At 47.5% G+C, this 23,539-nt stretch overlaps 10 protein-coding genes across 10 annotated transcripts; 7 read left to right on the plus strand and 3 right to left on the minus strand.

Annotated features, from left to right (window-relative positions):
* Positions 1-726: 726 nt before the first annotated feature.
* On the minus strand, positions 727-2,973 carry PGRI_008850 (THO complex subunit THO1/HPR1; the record flags this gene model as incomplete). Its single annotated transcript, XM_040788598.1, has 3 exons — positions 727-2,549; positions 2,600-2,678; positions 2,734-2,973. 3 exons carry the CDS (start codon positions 2,971-2,973, stop codon positions 727-729), a joined length of 2,142 nt encoding a protein of 713 aa, XP_040652370.1.
* A 407-nt stretch (positions 2,974-3,380) lies between these two features.
* On the plus strand, positions 3,381-7,718 carry PGRI_008860 (RNA helicase aquarius; the record flags this gene model as incomplete). Its single annotated transcript, XM_040788599.1, has 4 exons — positions 3,381-3,612; positions 3,664-3,741; positions 3,791-7,237; positions 7,306-7,718. The coding sequence occupies 4 exons, from the start codon at positions 3,381-3,383 to the stop codon at positions 7,716-7,718; spliced, it is 4,170 nt and encodes a 1,389-aa protein (XP_040652371.1).
* A 378-nt stretch (positions 7,719-8,096) lies between these two features.
* Positions 8,097-9,174, minus strand: PGRI_008870 (PaaI family thioesterase; the record flags this gene model as incomplete). The annotated part of the gene is made up of 10 exons (XM_040788600.1): positions 8,097-8,166; positions 8,215-8,293; positions 8,362-8,380; positions 8,450-8,496; positions 8,555-8,626; positions 8,685-8,727; positions 8,834-8,899; positions 8,957-8,969; positions 9,046-9,086; positions 9,148-9,174. The coding sequence occupies 10 exons, from the start codon at positions 9,172-9,174 to the stop codon at positions 8,097-8,099; spliced, it is 477 nt and encodes a 158-aa protein (XP_040652372.1).
* Positions 9,175-9,376: 202 nt separating this feature from the next.
* Positions 9,377-10,929, plus strand: PGRI_008880 (TFIIH/NER complex subunit TFB2; the record flags this gene model as incomplete). Its single annotated transcript, XM_040788601.1, has 3 exons — positions 9,377-9,500; positions 9,554-9,641; positions 9,699-10,929. 3 exons carry the CDS (start codon positions 9,377-9,379, stop codon positions 10,927-10,929), a joined length of 1,443 nt encoding a protein of 480 aa, XP_040652373.1.
* A 307-nt stretch (positions 10,930-11,236) lies between these two features.
* Positions 11,237-13,053, minus strand: PGRI_008890 (uncharacterized protein; the record flags this gene model as incomplete). Its single annotated transcript, XM_040788602.1, has 2 exons — positions 11,237-12,792; positions 13,005-13,053. The coding sequence occupies 2 exons, from the start codon at positions 13,051-13,053 to the stop codon at positions 11,237-11,239; spliced, it is 1,605 nt and encodes a 534-aa protein (XP_040652374.1).
* Positions 13,054-13,463: 410 nt separating this feature from the next.
* Positions 13,464-14,584, plus strand: PGRI_008900 (Aldo/keto reductase subgroup; the record flags this gene model as incomplete). Its single annotated transcript, XM_040788603.1, has 3 exons — positions 13,464-13,903; positions 13,955-14,494; positions 14,545-14,584. The coding sequence occupies 3 exons, from the start codon at positions 13,464-13,466 to the stop codon at positions 14,582-14,584; spliced, it is 1,020 nt and encodes a 339-aa protein (XP_040652375.1).
* A 1,541-nt stretch (positions 14,585-16,125) lies between these two features.
* PGRI_008910 (Oxoglutarate/iron-dependent dioxygenase) lies at positions 16,126-17,285 on the plus strand (the record flags this gene model as incomplete). The annotated part of the gene is made up of 3 exons (XM_040788604.1): positions 16,126-16,287; positions 16,342-16,494; positions 16,554-17,285. The coding sequence occupies 3 exons, from the start codon at positions 16,126-16,128 to the stop codon at positions 17,283-17,285; spliced, it is 1,047 nt and encodes a 348-aa protein (XP_040652376.1).
* A 1,048-nt stretch (positions 17,286-18,333) lies between these two features.
* Positions 18,334-19,651, plus strand: PGRI_008920 (Major facilitator superfamily domain, general substrate transporter; the record flags this gene model as incomplete). The annotated part of the gene is made up of 3 exons (XM_040788605.1): positions 18,334-18,763; positions 18,854-19,527; positions 19,595-19,651. 3 exons carry the CDS (start codon positions 18,334-18,336, stop codon positions 19,649-19,651), a joined length of 1,161 nt encoding a protein of 386 aa, XP_040652377.1.
* Positions 19,652-21,192: 1,541 nt separating this feature from the next.
* PGRI_008930 (Ada DNA repair, metal-binding) lies at positions 21,193-21,957 on the plus strand (the record flags this gene model as incomplete). Its single annotated transcript, XM_040788606.1, has 1 exon — positions 21,193-21,957. One exon carries the CDS (start codon positions 21,193-21,195, stop codon positions 21,955-21,957), a length of 765 nt encoding a protein of 254 aa, XP_040652378.1.
* Positions 21,958-22,370: 413 nt separating this feature from the next.
* PGRI_008940 (uncharacterized protein) lies at positions 22,371-23,312 on the plus strand (the record flags this gene model as incomplete). The annotated part of the gene is made up of 1 exon (XM_040788607.1): positions 22,371-23,312. One exon carries the CDS (start codon positions 22,371-22,373, stop codon positions 23,310-23,312), a length of 942 nt encoding a protein of 313 aa, XP_040652379.1.
* Between the last annotated feature and the right edge of the window lie 227 nt (positions 23,313-23,539).

The raw sequence follows: 23,539 nt of genomic DNA on the forward strand, positions 1-23,539 counted from the left end.
GCGGTGACGCCAGCGCCACTGAGAAATTAGCGAACTCCCCAAGCACATGGACGGAAGATTTTTTTTTTCTTGTTCATGCAGGAACCCTTTCAAGTCATTTGTATTAGAGTTGCCGATCAGAAGAATCTTGGTCTCCACGTTAGCTAATATTCATTGTTTCTCCATCCCGGGTAGGAGCTTTCATCGCTTCTACTAGTGACCCGCTTCCCGTAGAATACCAGATTTGGTAGTTTTTTTTTTTGTTTTGGTTTCGATTTAAGCGACATCCCTTTCCGATTCTCCTCCGATGAGTCCGGAGTGATGGCGAATTTGAGGGGCGATTCTGAGGGGCAACTCTGAGGGGCTTTTTCTGGAAAAAAAAGAGGGAAAAAAAAAGCTCGTGAAATGACCCCGAATTAGGCCAGATAAAGGTTTCGTTCTGTATGCAGGGATGACCGAGGATGCGCTCTGATCGTATTTTTTTTTTTAAAAAAAAAATCATGTGCTGAATCATCCCAGAAACGTCGCGGATAATGCAGGTGCACGGATATGGTAATCTCGCTCCCGGTTCAAGGTAACGGTGCCGTGATATCAACGCATGAAATCCTGCAGGTTGCCTGGATTATCTGAATGTGGCTGGTCACTGCGTGACTGCGCCATACGATGGCCATTGGAGGATTTTCTCCGGACAAAAGGGGGGGTCAAAGTCATTTGAGTATCCAAATATCTTCAAGCCACAATTCGGCTTTAGGTGGCAGGGTTCTCTTTCGAGGCGCTAGCGGCGGCAAGGGCCTCTGTGTGGTCATCGGTGCTTATGGCTTGTTCGATGACGTCTTTGTTTTCCACCTGCATTTCCTGCTCTGTGCTCGGATCCTGAGCACTCTTAGATTCGTCAGTCTCGATTTTGCTCTCGGGTTCTTCGGATTCAGCCTCGCCCGATTCAGCGGACTCTTTGTCCTTGACAGGCTCTTCAGATGCAGCAGGCAGGTCCTGACCTCCATCAAGGGACTGGGAAAGGACCTTGGCATCGCCAGAGGAACTAAGCTCATTGTTATCCTCATTCGCTGTAGCGCTTTCGAATAAAACCTGTAGATTGTTGCCCTCTCCGATTTTGTCAAATGCGGCGAGCTTTCCTTTCGCAGCAAGACGTAGGATTCGCCAGGACTTGCTAGCTTTAGCACCTTCGGCAATCGCCTTGTCCTCGTCGGTCATCGCCATATCGATGTCCATTTCATCATCCATGATGCCCTTCAAGAACGACTCCGCGGAAGGAACGCTGTATCGGTCGGATTCCTTGAGACGCTCGATATTGGCCAGCACCTCTGTGTCGGCAAGGAACTTCAAATCGAGAGAGCCCATCGGGGACGGACGAAGGCGCTTGTTGGCATACGCTTTGGTGGCATGCTCGCGGGAAGCTGTATACTCTGCCGCCGAGATGGCCGGTCGCTCAATCAATGGGCAGCCCTCGGCTTTCCACCGCACCCAGTTCTTGTCTCGAGACAAGACAGTATCCACCATGCGATAGTAGAACTTGCCTCCGGGACCTTGTTGCAGATATAGCTCGATGCCTTTTCGCATGCTGGCCACCCACTTGGTATCCTCCTCGTTCAAAGTGAAACCGTATAGAACGGACTTATTCGTTGTATCGACCAGGCGTGATTTGGATTGTGATGTCAGAGAGAGCAGAAAATCGAGGAGAATAAGAGCCTGGACAAGAACATGTCGTCGGAAGGCAGTGTCGCTGATTTCCAGGTCAAACAGATCCCGGCTGGTCAAGTACTTCGGGTTGAAGCTGGTGGCGACTTCAGTACCATCCGCGACGCGTTTGCGCTTGTTCGACTTCCGAGCATCCTCGGAGGCCCGAGCAGAGCTCTCATTTTCCATCTCAGTGTTGATGTTCTTGAATGCAGCCAGCGTAGCTTCCATTCCAGTCTTGAATGACGTAAACCGTTCAGCATCGAACATCTTGCTTGGTGCAGAGAAATAGGCCTGAAGGCTCCAGAAGAGAGGGTAGAGAGCGTTCAAGTCGACATCCGATTTCTTGTCATCACCCGTAGAAACAACAACCTTGGGCACCTTCGACGTTTGTTGAGAAGGTGTCTCAGCATGGCCCGCGTCTGCCTCTTCAGGTGCCTCAGGTTCAGCACCTTCAGTCATTGTTATATCTTGCTCCTGCTTCTCGGTTGGCTCTTTCGCAATTTCGTCGAAAGTCGTAACATTCTCAGAGTGGAACTCGCCGCGAAGGTTAACCGAACTCTTGTCTCCCAGTGGGAAACTCTGGAAGAGATAAATAAACACCCGGCCACAAAACACTGTATCTTCTGCGCGCGAGAGTCGACGAAGAAGCTCGTTACAGGATCGTAGAATAACTAAGCTTTTCTGTTTGAAGTGTTTCTTTTGCAGTGTTAGCTTCGTAACATATAATCTAGTCAGTGAGGGGGCCTTGCTGACCTTGGTGTTCCTTTCCCTTCGGGACTCCAGGTAGTCAAACACCTTGCGGCAGCCATTGATCGTTTGACTATCCAAGAGCTCTTCAATGAGCCAGAAAATCAGACCGGGTTCGCATTGTTCTAGTGGTTGTTAGAGATGTATGAATTGCGGATGGAGTGTGGAGACTGACCATTATCAGAGAAGATCGAGACAATGTCAAGGAGGTTCCAGATTTGAATGTAAGCAGGGTCATCGATGGAAGTTGAGGCCTATGGCGAACTGTTAGCAATTCCATGGAGACTAGAGTTGTGTATCGGGCCGTACCAAGACGCGATAGAACTTCTCGCGAAACGCGATTTCCACAGCCGCAACCTTGGTCTGCGGGCTCAAGTGCTCTGTAGCCTTGTCATCCTCAGATGGCACTTGCCATATCGATTCACCCAGGTGTGTTTCGGTCAAAGGGGGTTCGATCTGCTTGTCGGGCTTGACCTGCGCGGCGCGATCTAGGAGACTGTCCACTAGTCTTCTGTAGACCTGGACACCGGCAGAGTCCCCGTTCGCCATTTTGTAAAGTGTATCACTCTGCGCCTTTGGAAGGGACCCTAGAGGGTTGTCTCAAAGTGTCGTCTCGAAGCGTCGTCTCGAGCGTGTTCGTAGGCGTCTTCTCGAATTGTCTTTTTAGGGGGCCTTCGCCTTTTCTCGATTGCAGTATTTAGCTTCTTCTTAAGCGTTTCCTCAATTATCGTCAGAAAATGGATTAGAAGAGGAAGAAGAAAGATTAGATGGATGTAGAAAGGAAGGGAGACAAAGTGGTCGGAGTGATTGAGAACTGCGGCTCGGCGGAACTTAAAGCCAAGACTTTTGGAAAAAGCTCCCCCAGCTTCACTAATTCAGATGCTCCCGACTGCGCCAATCCACCCCTCCTTGACCAACCCCAACTTATTAGGTTAAGGAAACTATTGACTCCTGCGATGGCGCAGAGTCTCGAATCCAGACCTACAGTGGTGGACTTTCGTGAAGAAAGCCCGTGGGTGCAGCTAGCCAAGGCCCACTGGTTGAACACGAAGGTCCGTAAGGCCAAACCAGATGTCATCAAAAAGCAATTGTGGGATCCTTTGGAAGCTGAGGCTTTCAACAGCCGCTCGCTCCTGATTCTAGAGAACCTGAACGTCCTTGAGAAGTATGTGCTCTCTAGTCATGCCCGTAGGTCTTAACGCTAACTGTTTTACGGGTTCCTTTGGCCGACTTACACAGAGGATGCATCTAATCACCATGTACTCTTGATTGCATTGATTGTCAGCGTGAAGCATCGCGAGCATTTGCCGATATGGGGTGAGCCAATGCGACAAGATCTATAATCCGGCGAAGCTGACAATTGCAGATATCTTCTCCGACCGTGCCGATGACTTCTCCAATCTCTTCCACCGTATTCTCTCAATGAGCATTGATCATTCACTTCCGACTCGCTCTCGCCTCTCTATCATATCGTTTATTATCAGCGCCTTCCAGTCGCTCGAGAACGTCTTGATCCGCAAAGAATGTGCGCCCCTCGTCTCTATCTCGGTCTGGCACAACCTGGCTAGTGAAGAGGCTAGAGATCGTATTGTTGCAAAGGCCCCGTCACTGAAGAAGGCATGGAGAGCCTCCGCGAAGAGATACGAGGCTGGAGACGAAGCGGCGAAAGCAAAGATGCGATTCGAACGTTCATGGCTATACACAATGCTCTTGGATTTCCTTCACAGGTTGAATGGACTCGAAAAGGACCAGGCTGAGAACTTGCTATACTGCGAACGTTTCCTTGAGCTCTTGGTTGATCTCGAAAGTCAACTTCCCACTAGGCGCTACGTGAACACGTTATTGAAGGACCTCAACCTTCTGTCGGTTATTCGCCTTTCACAACTCTACCACGTGCCTGATAATGCCCTTCTACGCGACTTCCACAGCCTACTCAAACATTTTGTCGAATTTGCAATTGATGATTACTCCGGCGAGGCTCTTTCTCCGCAGGGAGTTTACGACCTGCATTGCCAAGAATTGGCCCAGCTCCAAAGAACCTCGATGAAGTTCTTCAAAGACAAGCTAATGATACTTGCGCTTTCCAATATGGGGTCAATTGAGCAGCGATCGGATCTAGAGGGTCAGCTATCTTCTCTTGACGAGTCGGAACTCCAAAGCCTTTGCTCTCACCTAGGATTCCGCACAAGCTACCCAAAATCCTCACACGTCACTCCAGACCGTCAGTTCTACCTGGAAGTTTTGGCATCTTTTTATCAACGCAAGGTCCCCTTCCAAGAGGTTGTCGAGAAGTTGAGTCCACTTCCGACGGAAGAAACCCTCTACGACCCGGCCTTGTTGAGGAATGAGACATACGACGGATCGAGGCCCCTAGCAATCCCAAAGTTGAATCTCCAGTATCTGAGCCTCGGAGATTTCCTTTGGCGCTCCTTCCTTCTCTACCGATCAGAAGCATTCTTCCAAATCCGAAAGGACATGGAGTCCATCGTCAAACGCATGCAACCCAAGGCAGCGCGCGATGGAACCATAAACTTCGAGGGATTCTCTCGAATGGCCATTCCAATCTCAAAACCTGCTATCATTGATGTCGCACCACCAAAGGTCGGAGCAACAAACCCGGCTTTTGTTCGAGCAGAGATTGCGATAGAGGTGGGAAGGCTTGCAGATAATGTTAGGAGAGAATGGGACTCACTCCGTCCTGATGACGTCGTCTATCTTTTGGCGGTCCAGCCCACATCGCAGTCAGAACAAGGTGCATCTGAAGCTCCTCGGATGATCCATCTTCGAACGGCTGAGATCGTACAGGTCCTTGACGAGCAAGGCCGCGCATTGAGACAATACCCTGGCCAGGCAAATGGCTCTCAATCCAGAGCACGATCGAGGAGATTGATCGTAAACTTGGATGCGGCTGCATTCAAAGCCGACAAGGACCAGCAGGCCCACGGAAAAGCGGACATTTACCCCCTCATCAACGTGGTTGCACGGAGAAAGGGCAGAGAGAATAACTTCAAGTCAATTTTGCAGACTATGCAAAAGCTTATTGTCTCCGATATGACGCTTCCTTCCTGGCTCCAGGACATCTTCCTGGGCTACGGAGATCCCGCTAGTGCTCAATACACGCAGCTGCCAAACCGACTTAGCACTGTTGACTTCCGAGACACATTTTTGGACTGGTCTCATTTGGTGGAAAGCTTCCCGGGCATTGAACCTTCGGGGGCTGAGAATGCCAGCTTTGGCCCACCCTACGTTATTGAATATGTTAATCAAGAGTCTGCAGCAGAGCCTCATGCGCCGAAGAAGCGACGCCGGGAGCAAGCAGAGACAGTGGCGCCGAGCAGTATGCGTGTTTCCACATACAAGCCACCAAACCCTGGTCCCTACCCCGTTGACGCTCCTAAATTGAACAAAATCCGATTCACCCCCGCTCAAGTGGAAGCTATCGCATCTGGAACACAGCCTGGGCTCACTGTTATTGTGGGACCACCTGGTACTGGAAAGACTGATGTCACCACCCAAATAATCAACAACATTTACCACAACTTCCCCAATGAACGGACGCTACTCATTGCCCACAGCAATCAAGCCCTCAATCAACTATTCCAGAAAATCATTGCCCTTGATATCGATGAACGGCACTTGTTGCGACTGGGTCACGGCGAGGAAGAATTGGGCACCGATTCCAACTATAGCAAATATGGACGAGTGGAATCCTTCCTTGATAATCGCAATCACTACTTATCAGAAGTGATGCGCTTGGCAGCATCGCTTGGGGTCGAGGGTGCACATGGAAATTCATGCGAGACTGCAGGCTATTTCAATACAGTTTACGTGCAGCCAGCATGGGCTAAATTCTGGGATCGAGCCAATTCCGAAGGAACATCAAACGAAGAGATTGTCGCATCCTTCCCGTTCCAATCATACTTTGCAAATGCTCCCCAGCCCTTATTCGAAGCTGAAGCCACGAAGGAGGCGATCATCGACACTGCCGTAGGGTGCCAACGTCACATTGCTCGAATCTTCACCGAGTTGGAAGATATCCGACCATTCGAGATATTGAGACAACCTCGCGATAAAGCGAACTATCTCCTCGTAAAGGAGGCCCGGATTATCGCGATGACCTCGACCCACGCAGCTATGCGCCGGCAAGAAATTGCCGATCTAGGCTTCCACTACGACAACGTGGTCATGGAAGAAGCCGCGCAGATTACTGAAGTTGAGAGTTTCATCCCCAACGCCCTTCAAAACATGAAGAACGGTGAACTTCCTCTCAAGCGTGTTGTTCTCTGTGGTGATCACCATCAGAACTCACCCATCATCCAGAACATGGCTTTCCGTCAATATGCCCACTTCGAGCAAAGTCTCTTCTTGCGACTGGCACGACTTGGTGTCCCAGTGATCAACTTGGACAAGCAGGGTCGCGCACGACCTAGCATTGCAGAGCTCTTCCGCTGGCGGTACAAGGAACTCGGAAACCTTCCAGTGGTTGAAACTGCCCCTGAGTACCAGCAGGCAAATGCTGGCTTACAGTTCGACTACCAGTTCATCAATGTCCCCGACTACCAGGGCTCTGGAGAGCGAGAGCCGACACCTCACTTTATCCAGAATTTAGGTGAAGCGGAGTACGCAGTGGCCATGTATCAGTACATGCGACTCTTGGGATACCCTGCGTCTAAAATCTCGATCTTAGCCACATATGCTGGGCAGACAGCTTTGATCCGGGATGTATTGAGTCACCGCTGTGGCAAGAACCCCATGTTTGGAATGCCCAAGATTGTGACCACGGTGGATCGCTACCAGGGAGAGCAGAATGATTGTGAGTTGACTTCCTCTCAAAGCGTATTTAGGTCTCTTAAAATATCGGAATTGCTAATAATTTTCTAGACGTAATCCTTTCTCTCACCCGAACTCGCAGCGTCGGATACCTGCGCGACGTCCGTCGTCTGACTGTTGCTCTCTCCCGTGCACGACTGGGCCTGTATATCCTCGGCCGACGGGAAGTCTTCGAATCGTGCTATGAACTCAAGCCCGCATTTGACCTTCTCCTGCAACGGCCAGATAAGCTCATGCTCGCGCCCGGCGAGATGTTCCCGTCGTCACGGGAAGCTAACGCCGTTATTGAGGGCACGCCGATGGAGAGCGTGGAACATCTTGGACAATATGTGTTTGAGATGACGCAGGCCAAGATCAAGGCTATGGGTGATGGAGATATCACTATTGAGGATGCGGCTCCGGCTGGCGAAGATAGCTATCTGGATGAGGATGAGGCTATGGGGTCTGATGATGGGGATGTTTGAAGTTATTGTATGAAGTCGTTTTCCAAGTCAAAATGTGACACAGCAGTACCCAATAAAGGAGTTTGTTCGGATTCCATGTTTTTTCGCTTCTTTGTATTCCGAGAAGCCCCTTGAATGAGCAGTTGGGTTAAGATTATATGGACATCTACTACATTGTAGCATTTGGTAAAGGAAATGAATATCAAATTTCTGGTCTCAAGGCAGAATGGTATAGTATAATTTGAGGGATATGAACAGACCTGTCGTTATGCTCTGTAATCTGTCCTCTATGATAACACAGATTTGCTGCAATGTCGACTCCTTACTTTTCTCCGGCCATCTTTCTCAAATGACTCAAAGGAGCTCCAGTTTCATCGATCATAACACCCAATATCGCTCTCATTGGTCCTTGTGCTTGTTGATTTCCTCCACAATATTATTTGGATCCTTCCAAGCCTGGGCCACATACCTAAATGATATTAGTAGTCTTATATCAGCGCGAGGATAGGGTACGCACTTCGTGTGGCTTCCACGGGCAACAACATGACCGTCGGGGTTCGTGAACTTGATATTCGTGAAAGCAAGGGTCTTGCCAACTAAGCGTAGCTAGTTAGTTGGTGGCCAATATATAAAAACAAAAAATATGTAAAGTCAGGGAACATACATTTATCACAAGTCACCTCCTAACGCCCAAAGTTAGTACCCGTTTAGGAAGATAGAGATAGAAAATAACAAGATGGAGAAAGACATACAGCCAAGATTCGGTCACCGACTTTGCCACCTGAGTTCAAGTATGTGACTTGAGAGGATTTGATTAGAAATGATTCAGATGTGATATGTGTACCTTATAGACTTACCATTTAGGTCCGTTGACACACCCGTTGCGAACAAGCCACGAGATGCTACAGCCAATGAGCCTCCGAGATCAACTATAGCAGATTTTAGCCAAGTATCACAGCTTTTGTATCACATATAAGGACCTCCTACCCATGCTCGCAATGGTGCCTCCATGGAGGATGTTCAAGCGGTTCTAAATGATATAGTTGTCAGAGACGACCAATCCATGTGAGAATCTGAGTCTTTAAGAAGATTCCCAAAGATATTTGCTGAGGGCACTGCATCAGAAAGGGACATACTGTATGCTCCTTCTGAATATCCAGCTCAAAGTTGACTACACCGGGCCTGGCTGCTGTAACACGGAGCTATAGTAGATGTTAGTGATACTTCTTAGTATAAATAGGACACTGAATCTAACTTACATTATTTAACAGCCTGTTGTAAAATTGAGTTGAGATGTTAGTTCTTCTCTAATATCTCAGATAGAAGCAAGTTGGGACGCATTACATACCGAGGCTCCAGGCCCGAGGTAGCTCGGAAGGACTCCCACACCTATAGATAGCGATATGCATTAGTAAAGCAGTGAATGATAGGAGGTAAAACTAATAATTACTGAGCGAACAAATCTAAGAGAGGCCATATCTCAGAAGTAACAAATGTGGAGATGAATGGGGTTATATAGGGACCAAGTCCAACGTACTTGACCCGGCGATTTGGGTGCATCCCGGAGCTGCACTTTGTGGCCGCTTCGGCCACCGTACCAGCGTCATTTCATTCAACCACTTCACCCAGACACCTTATTCTCCTCAGTTGCTTGAGAACTTCGTTTCTCACAGCTCAGTATGGCGAGTGCAACATCCCGTCCCCTGGAGTACCTGGAGGGGCTTCCCGGGACGACTTTTTATAAATTATACCAGCAACCATCCACAGCCCTTGCGATCTTCAGGCGCATGCTGCCCGATCTAGGTACATTGAGCTCGCTCACACGGAACGGAACGTTGCACTAACAGTGAATATAGCAAAATGCTTTGTGATGGCTCTACTCTACTTAAAAGACCCTCTTCCAACGGCTGATCTGGAAGTTTGGGTCAATTCAGAGAGCAAGAAGTGAGTGGCTTATCTTATGGGTCTGGCTCCAGTCATTACTGACCGTCTTCACACAAGGGAACGGGATAATGCACTTTCAATTTTGGGTCGACTTCACATTCTATCTACCACCCTCACGGGCGAAAATGTCCGCGCGTACATGGTCACCAACCCATTCGCTGCTTCACTTCGACAAGCCCTGACGGGTGCCGAGGACTCCCAATCTTTCGGTGTATTTTCCCAAGCTCCAGAACACACCCTGACCTCAATTGCCGATTTAGACGAATATGCTAGACGACAGTGGGAAGGTGTTATGGGGTACATGGTTGGAACAAGTGCCTTGAGTGGACAACGCGACACGGTCAATTTGAGCAAGGGTGTCAAACAACTTCTCCAAGCGGGACACCTAGTTGAGATCCGAGGCAATCGTGTCGACATCACCAAAGACGGGTTTGGATTTGTGCTTCAGGATGTGAACACCCAGGTCTGGCACATCTTGATTCTTTATGTCGAGAGCGCTGAGGCCATTGGAATGGACAGCGTCGAGGTTCTCTCGTTCCTGTTCCTTCTAAGCAGCCTGGAACTTGGGTCGTCTTACGACAAGAGCCACATGACACCCAACCAACTTCGCACTCTCACAGACCTTGCCGATTTTGGTATTGTCTACCAGGAAGACGCCGACGCGACACGCTTTTATCCCACGCGTCTCGCAACTACACTTACATCCGACTCGAGCGCCTTGAGCAACCCTGTCACGGGCTCTCTTACTGGGCCAGTGGGGCCGTCTGGTGGCACTGGCTCGGGGTTCATTATCATCGAAACCAACTACCGACTCTATGCTTACACCTCGTCACCCCTACAAATATCCCTCATCTCTCTTTTCACAAACCTCAAATACCGCTTCCCCAATCTAGTCACTGGCAAAATCACGAGACAGTCTGTCCGCCGAGCCATCGAGATGGGAATCACTGCCGATCAAATCATCTCATACTTATTATCACACGCGCACCCACAGCTGCGGAAACACAGTGCTGCTCAGTCCAACGGCAAGGGTGTCCCGGCGTCTGTGCTCCCGCCTACCGTGACAGATCAGATTAGACTGTGGCAGCTGGAGCGGGATCGTCTCCGGGCCACGGCTGGCTTCTTGTTCAAGGATTTCACCAGCTTGGCCGAATACCAGGCTCCTTGCCAGTATGCTGCGGAGATTGGTGTTTTGGTTTGGAAGTCAGATAGGAAGCGCATGTTCTTTGTCACAAGACATGAGCAGGTGGCTGCGTTTTTGCGAAGTCAAAAGGTAGGCGGGAAGTAGCATCGTTATGCAAGGCATGGGACTTCGGCCGAAGATGAGGAAACAATATCTGTGGGCGGTGTTATGGATACCTACTGGAAAGCATGTTACGAAATCATGACCAATGGCCGTATACACGGCTTCAATATAAAAATTGTACAATAAGGAACGAAAGAAGATTATGATCAAAAGAGAACAGAGTTGACTTCCAATGGAAAGAAAGCCAGGGCCTGATACATATACATCCACACCTTCCATCTGACTTATAATAAAAGTCCCAGGCGCAGGTGACAGACGCACATCATCATTGCAATGTCTGCTGCACCAACTATACACCAATCTTCCGCTTGAAAGTCATCCACTCACCACCTGCAATCCTTCTCCGATAGCTAACATAAGTATGGCCAGAAATATCGTCCGGCAGTAGAACCCTCACGTCCGAGACCCTCGCCTCAGCCGGCACCTTCGGCACAAGCAAATCTTCATCACTAGGTATAATATGCCCAGCAGATGAATTAACACGGACATCACCAGCGTAAAAATCCCCCTCTTCAACCCTAATAATCTCCTCCATAACATTTGCCAAAAGCGAACCATTCCACAGCCCCTCCCGATGCGGCGCAGCCCTCAACGCCCTCACAGCCTGCCGCCGGAGCCGCGGAACACGACATTTAAGAGCCGTATAGTATACGGGTGGGATATACCCCATCTCAACGGTGAACCCGTTAGTGCCACAGTCTGGTTTCTTCAGGTAGTGGTTGACTATGGAGGATTTTTCGAAGAGTTCTAGTAGAGAAGCTTCCAGAATCGCGTCCATGTCGGACATTGTCTTGAAGTCTTGGAAGATGGATTTTATGTCTTCGGGTGCGTTAGCTAGCTTTAAGAAATCTTCTTCGCGGAAAACTATTGAGGTCCAGGTTTTCCATATGTCGAGAAAGCTGGACATTATTCTGATGAAGTTCTCCGTGTAAGAGTCAAAAATCAGCTCAGTATCGGTTTCTTCGGGCGAGAGACAGACCGAGGCCATTATTACAGCCATTTCGTGGTGCACTCGTAGGAGGAGGTAGGCGATGTGGTGTTTTCCTGATATCTTGTTGGTTTCCAGACGTGCGAGTGAGACGGTGTATGTTTTACCCCAGAGGGATAGGTCTGCGAGAATTCTGCTTTGTGTGTTGAGCATTTGTTGCTTGCTGGTTGATGCCTGGGATGTGTGGTGGTCGTGGTAATGCTTTTTCAGACAGTGGATTCTGTTCAGAAGATCATCTAGGCTGCGTCTTGCTTCTAGGAGCGAGTTGAATGTATAAGGGAAGCTAGTGGATAGTGGGTCTTTTGTTACAATATACACGTGTGAAGGCACGTGGCCAAACATGGCCGATTGAATGCCCAGTCGGACATAGACGTCGACTAGGGCGTTATAGGCAAAGTCTTCTGTAGGAGACAGGGTGGTCGGCACCATAGATGAAGGAGGACTTGGTGCAGATATGCCGGAGAGAAGCTTCATGCCATATTGGAGATGCGCACCCGCCATCTGATACTGCCCGCGCATGTATTCTAGGATGATAAAGAGCATACATGTAACCAGCGCTACTCGGAGAGAGTAGCTGTTGCCGGTGGCGTTGGTGCGTAGGTGTTGAATTGCTTTGTTATATTGTTGAAGAGTGAAACACTCTTCATCGCATTTATTCGATGTGGCGGCATATCGCTGCTGGAACCGATGTGTAGACGACAAGGCGATGACAGCGTGGCGCACAGCGGGTTCCTGGGCGCTCGCTTGGAAAATCAAGCTCTCCCAGAAGTCAGATGGAAAAAAGCCGGCAAACTTCTTTGCTGTTCGTTTGATCAGCCAGTCAAAGCACAGCTGTTCCTCGTGGCTGAGGTTGCCAGCTGGAACAGGTGTGCAGTAGGTTGATAGAGCACGATTACTATGTGGCTGCCCGTAGGGACTGCCGCCTCCTCCCCATATGCCATAGCCATCGCAGATTCGACTGGTTGATACACAGCGCTGACAAGCTGGTCGGCCTTCGTCACATTTGACCCGGCGGATTCTTGATCTAGTTAGGAAGTGCTAGAATGAGGATGGGTAAATACTTACTTACAGGTCTTGCAGCCTGTTTTAGCCTTTTTATGGGGTAATGGGGCGTGCATGTCAGCAGTTGAGAATATGGGAATATAATCTCAAGGTAGAATCAGTTGAGGCATAAAGGAAGTAGGTAATGTCCCGAGGTCTCACCGGGGAATTCTAAGTTGGCAGATTATCGGAGTTAATCTTTAAATGCGCTGGGATCTGATTGGTGTGCTCGCTTTTGAAGTATTTTGATTGGCTGGCTATCTAAGACCCACATCTATAAATCTACTTGGATGTTGCGAATAACGCCCTTTGTACTGGACTCTGACGGATGAATTCAATGATATTCGGAGTTAGGATTAAATAGACTAACAGTGTAGAAATATAAATAGACCCGGTTATACCTGGATATGTTTATCTTTCACAACAATCCTTAAGATTTTACTTCTACTATTTACATCTTCCAATTATCCTTGATATCATTCTAGCCATGTCTCTTCCAACTCGATCCCTTGGCCGTAATGGCCCTCAAGTTCCTGCAATTGGTCTTGGGCTGATGAGCATTGGCAGCATCTACGGGCCTGCTGGTTCCCTCGAGGACAAGGTAGCCTTCCTCGAGCATGCCCATTCGATCGGTGCACGATTCTGGGATACGGCCGACTTGTATTTTGACAGCGAAGATGCAGTGGGAGAGTGGGTAAAGAGATCAGGAAACCGCAAGGATATCTTCCTGGCCACCAAATTTGCGATCCAATTCGATATGGCCAAGGGTGTTCAGACAGTTCGTTCTGACCCCGAGTATGTCAAGGCTTCTTGTGAGAAAAGTTTGAAGAAGCTCGGGGTTGACACAATTGATCTTTACTACTGCCATCGGGTTGATGGCATAACGCCTATTGAGAAGACCATCGAGGCTATGGTTGAGCTGAAGAAGTAAGCCATACTCCTTCAGATCAAGAAGCCCTGTCGCTAATACACTGCTAGGCAAGGCAAGATTAATCATCTTGGATTATCTGAATGTTCAGCTGCAACCCTGCGCCGTGCTCATGCTGTCCACCCCATTGCAGCGTACCAGGTGGAATACAGTCCGTTCGCTGTGGACATCGAATGGTCCACCACTGATATTTTGACTACCTGCCATGAGCTCGGTATCGCTGTCATTGCCTACAGTCCTGTCGGGCGAGGCATTTTGACTGGACAGATCCAATCATTCTCGGATATTCCCGAAAATGATTTCCGCCGCATGCTCCCCAAGTACGCACAGGAAAACTTCGCAAAGATCCACGAGCTAGTTCAGGGATTGAAAAATGTTGCGAATAACCACGGCAGCACTCCTGCCCAAGTTGCTATTGCATGGCTTCTTGCTCAGGGCCCTGACATCATTCCTATTCCCGGAACAAAGTCGATCAAGAATCTTGATGAGAATACCAATTCCATCTCGCTTAAATTGACGGATATGGAGTTGCAAGATATCCGGACGTTGATCGAGCGGACTGAGATTCCTGGAGCGCGGTATCCTGATATGTGAGTTTGTCTTTGTAATTTATGTGGACGTGTTGCTAATATTATTTCAGAATGATGGATAGCGTGCTTGGCGATACTCCGCCACTCTAGTTCTGGGCTTCTGATCTACTGTGATCTTCAATGTAGTATTTTCGTTTAGCTTTGTATTCTAGGCTGATGTCATATCCCTCAGATATCATGCACAAGAACTATAGCCAATATTCTACCAGGAATTTCTCGGATATCACGTAACTTATACATTTCCTTTTGAAATATTGAAGTGATCTAGTAGAATAGTACCATGTGAACGTAAACACCCGCTTATTCTACCCGTCAATATTTTATTAATTTCCAATTTTGGTTGGGCATTTCCAGTACATTGCATTGTTGGAAGCATGGTTGCCTGGTACCTACCATCCGGTTTGCCTTTATCTGACTTATTTTTCTGACATGACTTTACAATCATAGTACTTTCAAAATTATTCAAGTTCTACACTGTTAATATACGGCGGCCAGGCTATAATATGAGGTTATACATAGTACCCAACAAAATATCCTGCAAGTAACCAAGTAGAGGTATGTGTTTCTTCACTGTTATAGGTCACATATTTTGTATAGTGTAATATACTAGTTGTAAATATAAAAAGGCGGGGATAGCCGCGTCGGTAGTCGAAAGTACTAAATTTCAACATTACATCACGTCAGATTACTATCAGATCTCCATTATATTCAACATTAACTAAGTTAATGTTAGAGTACGAATCACATTAATAATATGTACTGAAATTGCCCAATCAAGTAACGAATGACAGATTGGTGAACTTATATTGACCAATCAAAAGTTAAACTGTATACGATATCAGAGCATTGGCAAATCTTACGTGCATATGAAATCAATTCTAGGCCTAATTGTTCTGGAAAATTGTGCCAAATATTGAAACTAGTCAATAACCAGTGGCAATGCACTGACCTTATAGTAACTAATTGGAGACAAGCAATAGGATTATGTCAGAATAAGAGGAAACTAGCAATTCTTCAGCTCTCTATCTCGCTCGGGACGATCAATTCTGCAAGCTTGGAATGTACTAAAAGTGGCCAATCGACAACAATTCCTTTGTTGCTTCCCCACCAATGGTTTGTTTCAAACCCTGTAGGATATTTATTTATGGCAGGTCAATGCAGCAAGTCAGCATGCGCTGTATTGGTCGCTTGCAGAATATGCAGAACGGGATCTATTGCCACACCATATTATGACGGCTTTGCAGAATCCAGATCTCGGGATGATCAATTCTGCAATTGCGGAATGAACTAAAAGTGGCCAATAGACAACAAGTTCTTTGTTACTTCCTCGTTAACGACTTGCTTCAAACCCTGTAGAAGACTTATTCACGGGAGGTCAATGCATCAGGCCACCATGGGCTGCCGTATCGACTTGCAGAATATGCAGGACGGAATCTATTGTCACACTAGTAACTAGGATTTTGGAGAATCCAAATCTAGGCAAACGTAGAATCAACACAAACATGAAGTCTGTCACAATTGTTATATAAACCCTCGAGAAATCTCCAGATCATCGCACAGCATCAAGGCTTTTCTTTGAATACATCGATAACCAACAACACGCAAAAGATATCTCATTACAATACTTCACAATGGCCGTTCCAACCCTGAACTACAGTCATTTCATCTCAGGCACCAAGGAGCAGCGTGAGAAATTCGCTCATGACCTGTTAGATAGCTTTGAAAGAACTGGATTTGCAAAGCTCAAAGCCCATGCATTCAGCACGCAAGAGCTTACGGAGTTGTTCAACTGGGTGAGGCCCGTTCCAATATATCTCGTGATTGTCATGATAACTAACCATTTCTAGGGCCATAAATTTTTTGATCGGCCATTGGATGTGAAGAACAGAATCCCCAATGAAACAGGCCCTAGGCCTATGCGTGGTTACACACCATGGAGGGTTGAGGAGGTTGGAAAACTTCACCATGATGCAAAGGTCCGGATCATGAAGGATTCAAAGGTTTGTAAAAGAAATCATAGGTTTCGAGATTCTCAAGGTCCTAAATGACGATGACCCAGGAACATTTCGACCAAGGCCCTGAATACGATACAGAGTTCCCAAACAAATGGCCGCAGGAGCCTGAGCTATCCGGCTTCCAAGAATTCATGGAAGAATTTTACCGCAAGTGCAACGGTGTTTGTCTGGCACTCATGGGGGCTCTTGAGGTCGCTTGGGGCATCGATGATGGGTCGTTGGTTGCACGCTGCATTCCCAGCGCCACAGATCTCCGACTCACTCACTACCCTACAATTCCTGTCGATGATCTGAAGACGGGTGGAACAAGCCGGATTGCACCGCATACCGATTTTGGCCCTGTCACTTTGCTGTTCCAAGACAGCACTGGTGGCCTGGAAATCGAAGACCGGACCAGCAACACATTTGTTCCCCTCCCACCGACTGATACGACGGAGATGATAGTCAATGTTGGCGATACGCTGACACGTTGGACTAACGGAAAGATAACCGGAGGTATCCATCAGGTCACTACCCCCCAATCGATGAAGGGGGAGAGCGGCTTGGTTATACCACCCCGAATGTCGATGGCCTATCTCTTCAAGGCTGGGCGCAATACCTCGGTTGGTCCATTGCCCAAATTCCTTATCAATGAGCCGGCAAAGTATCCGGAAATCACGGCTTTCGAGTTCCAACGATGGAAAAACAGCATTGTGTACAATGTTGAAGACGAAGAACATGCCCGCACTTTTGAGCGCTTTATTGAGGCGCCTAAGGCTATCAAGTTGCAGGCATAATTGACTTGGTGCATCTTGGACATGCGAGTTAAGCCAGCCAATACAGCCAGTAGTATGAGCAAAGTCCCGCTGCTGTGGGCAATACGAATATGTTTGAAAATGGGTGAGAATGTTATTTCTTTACATTCAGTGTCGTCGTTGGCAATGAGAAAAAGATTGTTCCAGATTGGTGAATTTCAGACAGTATCACAAATTGTGTTTATAGTTATGCTTTTAATAATTGGATAAAAATCTACTCAGTATAAATCATTCGCGTTAATGGCCTAGCATACTCATAAGATTGATATTGATGTAAGCTATATGTTGCATAGATGTACCCACTCTTGTGGCTTACTATGTTACCAATGATTGGCTATTTTGAGTACCTTACATAACCCTTGCATATCTCTGATTGGTCACTATGAGTTCATAGTTTGGGTTACTCATTGATGATTGGTCAATTTGAGAACATATTGATTTAGAAGAGCTGGAGGATCTAACGAACTAATTTATGGTCAACTACCTGGCCAAGGAGACACGAAAACTAATTTGAGAACTTAAGAATCCAAGAACACTAGAGGCTCTATCGTGATGTGTATTTACCGAAAAGTCGTGTTGATTTCGCATGAGAATTGCCTTTGTAATTAGCCTGATCTCGCCGTTTTCAGAGAGATTGGATACTTGTACCTGTACCTAGCTCGAGACAGACTAATGATTGGCTATTTTGAGTACACCTTTAGTCGTTTCCTCTGATTGGTCACTATGATATCAATCTTATTCCGTACTGCTGATTGGACATATTCAGGACATACTGGTCGGGTATAATATTATGATTTCTTTATTTCTAAACGCTTTCTTCAGTCGAATTCGTGTCCAGCGTCTCTGTCGTCATACCTCTGGAAATATTAAGAAAAAGCTCAGCTATAAAACTTCCAAGGAACTCGAATCCACTGGTCCAGCAGACTATCTCCTTCTCCCCTTCATCTCTACAGATGATTCCCAGACCGAGACCTGAAAAATGAAAAACCCCAAAACAATGTCGCCAAGGTCCGAACAAAGGTCACCCCCAATGAATGCTACGAATGCCTCTGATAAAAAAGAGATGCTCGCTGGCAACGAGTGCTCTTCTCCTTCCGATGTCGAAAAATCATTGCCACATCTACCCACAACACCCGACCTAGCACCTCTCGACATCGACATCACTTACCCCGAGGGTGGTCGCGACGCCTGGATGGTGGTATTGGGTGCGTGGTGTGGCTTGACCTCATCGCTGGGTATCTACAACACATCCGGCGTGTTCGAAGTCGTTATATCCAAAGTGATATTACCAGAAGCTTCATCATCTACTATTGGCTGGATATTCTCAGTCTACGCATTCGTAAACTGGGTCTGTGGAGTACAAATTGGACCGACCTTTGATGCAATGGGCCCGCGTGCACTAATGGTTGCGGGAACTATTTGCACGCTGGTCGGGATTTTCACCCTCAGTGTCTCTAAAGGTACGATCGGTTCTCAAAGTATACCATATGCAATTGCTCATACCCATCCACTCTACTGATACCGACGTTCCCTTGCTAATGACAATATAGAATACTACCAGATCTTCTTGTCATTCTCCATCATGACCGGTATTGGCTCATCCCTTCTTCTGACCCCATCGATGGGCTGCGTCGCGCATTGGTTTATGGAACGTCGCGGTCTTGCTAGTGGTATAGCATTTATAGGAGGTGGCTTTGGCGGAGTTCTTTTTCCCCTGATGATACAATCCCTCCTTCCTCAAGTTGGCTGGGGATGGTCGATCCGGATCCTCGGGTTTGTGCTGCTTGTCCTTTGCACGATTAGCGTGGCATTCTGCCGAAGCAGAGTTCCCCCCCGCAAAGGAGCTGAAACAACCTGGCGAGATACATTGCCAGATTATAAAATCTTCATGGATGGTACAGGAGCCATGGCACTCACAACCGCCGGAGTCCTTTTGACAGATCTAGCGTACTTCATCCCGATTACGTACATACCACGTTACTATATCGATCGACAGCATCTGTCCGACGAGGAGGCACTGACGGGGTCATCCGCATTTGCGTATCAACTTCTCGCGATTCTCAATGCTGCTTCATGTGTTGGCCGATACGTGGCGGGCGACATGGCGGATCGATTTGGCAGATACAATACCATGATTGTCTCCTTGCTGTTCTGCACAGTGTCAGTTCTAGGTTTTTGGTTACCAGATATGCTTGCACCAGACCTGGGTTCATACGCTCTCGTGGTAGTCTTTATATTACTATTCGGGTTTTGCAGTGGTTCAAATGTGAGCCTGACGCCAATATGCCTAGGCCAACTTTGTGAAACTCAGGAATATGGACGATATTACGCGAGCTGTTTCACGGTAGTATCTTTTGGGGTACTAGCAAGTATTCCAATTGCCGGGGGTCTTCTCGATGCGGTGGAGGCCACAGGAAAGGAGAAATATTGGGGAGTCGCTCTTTTTGCTGGGCTCAGCTATGTGGGCGCTTTTCTATCTTTTTTATGGGTCAGGATCAAAGTAAAAGGGACGGACTGGAGGGTAAAGTGGTAGGATGCCAGATTTTTGGCTTTGAAAGACCATAAAAAGACTCGCAACAATGTATTAGATTAGTCCGAACACTCATATACTACAATTTGGGTTGTTTTTATGCGATACGGAACTGCTTTAATTGAGCATTAATGTATTGCTATGCCCTGTCTCGTCCAGTATTAATCCATGAACATCCTTATATATGGATAAAAGTAAAGTTAGTAGAGCTGGTTTTTCTGGACAGCACAAGATGGAGAATCACTCGAAAATAATGACTCAGGAGCACACTGGCACAGCAGACCACCCACTATTTATTCGAGTTTTCTAACCCCAGAACATATATGGATTATAATCTGGCCTAGCCCACGCCGGCCTTGGGCTGAGGTCCCTACGTCACGCTAAGCATTCTTAGGGCGTACGATGGTTATTATGCAGTACCCTGCGTATGATTCGCAGTTAATTACAATGCAAGGTACCCGTGGGTCATAGCACTGCAGCTAGATTAGGTATAGCGCTTGGTCAAGGCCCTATATAGTACTAGAATACATTTAATTTCGTTGATCTCTAGATACCAACTCACCAGCAGGTCAACCTGGAGATCGAGAAGATTGGTTTCCTCTTGGCTTTTTCTATTTAGGTAGTTCAGATTTTGAAAATGAGAAGAGAAAACAAAACAATATGCTAACCTCCCTTTCTGCTACTAAAAAGTTAACTGTTAGACGGCTGCTCGTGGTCGAATGAACTTGGATCACAAGACCGTCTCTTACACGTATAGGGATCATATTACATAGTGCCCAGTCATTTTCGATGCGGGATATTCGAGGTTTCTATTTAAGTCTATCTAACATTGTTGAAAGGGGGGGGGGGGGGGGGTTATCCCATCTCTAAACATTTTGGTTGTAATTAATGTTGTGTTTTCGTTGTTGTGTTAGTTGTTTTGTATTGATGGTTCGATATGCTGTTGTTGTTTTGTCTGTTTAGATTTTGCTGCTATGGGGTTGGTGTGTGTGAAGTGAAGTGGGTGTTATCCCATCTCTATACATTGTGGTTAATCATCATGCTTCCCTCTGTTTCATCTAACAGTGGTACTCCCATATTCCCATACGCATACCCGGGTCCAATTACACAGAATCAGGTCGCCAGTAACAATATCAGTATGCGTCAGCTGTATTACAGGGCCACATACAGAGTGCATCATTCCTACATGTTGTTGACTTCTGAAGAGAGGCAGGTCTCTTTCCGGGCGGTGAGTCCCCCATGTCAAATGCGGAGGCTTACCTTACCCGCATTTCTCGATGAACTTTCCCAGAGAATTAAGTATTTCAAGGGAAGAAAACTGTCAACTAACATATCCCTTCCACAAAATAGCCCCTCAACATGCAAACACAACCTTCGAGGTCAATTAGTTCTGATCAGTTCCAAACTTCTCACGCTCGCTGGCGTGCCCTCACACACCGCACCCCCTCCTCCCACTCCGCATTCCTCTACGGTGTCAAATCTACCAAGATCTACTGCCGCCCGACCTGTCCTGCACGCCTTGCTCGAAGAGCCAATGTTGTGTTTTATGACACAGAAGATCAAGCGCGACGCGATGGCCACCGACCATGCAAGAGATGTCAACCGGATAACGCGAGCTTTGTTGGAGAGAGGGAGGAGGTTGTCACAAGAGTTCTAGCGCTTTTACGGATCAAGCAGGATGATCAAGATACGATAGTGAGACGAGGCTTGAAGGAGTTAGCACAAGAAGTCGGTGTAACGCCGAGTTATCTTTGTCGCGTGTTTAAGAGAACGATGGGACTTACGCTAGGAGCGTATATGGTAGAGTTTGAGAGGGAGGTAAGCGATGGCAAGACAGAAAGCTCAGTTCAATCTCCCAGCACTGTTGCATCTGGTGTGGGCGATGCGGGGTCGGGACTTTTGACACCAGCAACAACGGCAGGGAGCCCCATGGCCCCTGTCGAGGGTCCAAAGGACGAATTGGGGGAGCAGCGAGTGGAAAATATTGCAGACGCTCTAGACTTGAACTTTGATTTTGATGAGTGGTTCTGGACTGGTGGTTTCGTTCAAGAAGATTTCTGGAACGAAGATGCCCTGAATGATGGTTTGAACGCAGACATTTTGAACGATAGATGGGATATTTAAGGTGGTGAGGTGAAATACTTTCGTCTTAACCTGTTCTCAACATGACATTATATGACTACAACATACTTCTACGAGTGAAATGAACTGACCATATAAGCCGAGGTCTAATAAGTGCTCGGGCCATATAATAAGCATTAAGCCATACACGTGACCATGAAGATTTTACTCGAGACTATCAGGTTATAAAAAGCAAATAAAAGTCCATATTTCTACCCCTAGCATTGAGGACGGCAAGTGGATCAAAGGATATAAATTGATGATCTTTTTTATTAAAATTTCAAAAACTATTTAACTGGCCCACTTGGCACCCCTTGGGGCCGGAAACCCAGCTAATAAGGGGAACCCCGCGCCCAAAAAAAAAAACCAAGTCCGTGTGTTCTCTTCCTTCCATATCAGATCTTCCCAATGAGGATATGTCCTCACTTAGCGATTCCAGCCCAGGGAACTGGATCACCGGTAGCTACACAGGCAATAGCATTGGTGTCCGTATCACGATCGCAACATTTATCGGTGTCGCATGGTACAATGTTATCGAGCTAGTTGTGCTCATCTTTCTCACCTTCAAACGCTATGAAGGTCCCTATTTCTGGAGCATGTTGATATCCAGTGTTGGAATCTTGCCGTATTCAGTTGGCTACCTGCTCAAATTCTTCGGTCTGACATCGGCAACTTGGGTGCCCGTCACGCTGTTAACAATCGGCTGGTGGACAATGGTAACCGGTCAATCCTTCGTCTTGTATTCGCGTCTCCACCTGGTGCTCCAGAATGTGCGCGTTTTGCGCATGGTGAGAACTATGATCATCACGAATATTTTCCTCCTACACGTGCCCACAACCGTGCTCACATACGCGGCCAACTTCTCCAACTCAGCAGCCTCGGTTGACGGGTACGATGTCATGGAGAAGTTGCAGCTGACGGGCTTCTGTGTGCAGGAAGTTATCATCTCTGGGTTGTATATGTGGGAGACGAATCGCATGCTGCGCTTGAATCAGGACCATGTTAGTCGCAAGACGATCTTGCAGCTGCTCGCCGTCAACGTGGCTTGTATCCTGATGGATATTGCGTTGATGATCATCGAGTTTAGGAACTACTATATCTACCAAACGACCCTCAAGGCCACGCTGTACAGCATCAAGCTGAAACTCGAGATTGCAGTCCTCGGCAAACTGGTTAATATCGCCCACCAGCACATGTGGAGATCTTCATCTTTCAATACTGCTGGCGGGCAGTACCCATCCTTCATTGACCCGAGCCATGCCTTGCATGACTTCAGCCATGCAGACTCTTTGGCTACCAGCGCAGGATCCAAAGGCCGCGTCTCTGGAACCGAGGCCATGGACACCGACGTTCGATGAGCTTGGCTGTATTGCTACTTCTATAAGACTCCACCACCAAGCCAGATGGCCAATTTGATCCATCCCACAGCGTCGCGATATCATCTGTTATGCGTGACATGATCACCACCCGAAGTGGCCCAACCCACCCGTCTCCGACAACGCACCGACCAGCATTCGCTTCGCGCCTGTAGGTCAAGCTTTGACTTCGCCACTGAGGCTGATTCGGATCGGTGATCAGCTAGCGG

Source organism: Penicillium griseofulvum (genome assembly GCF_001561935.1).
Source record: "Penicillium griseofulvum strain PG3 chromosome Unknown contig_79, whole genome shotgun sequence".
NCBI classification, from domain to species: Eukaryota; Fungi; Ascomycota; class Eurotiomycetes; order Eurotiales; family Aspergillaceae; genus Penicillium; species Penicillium griseofulvum.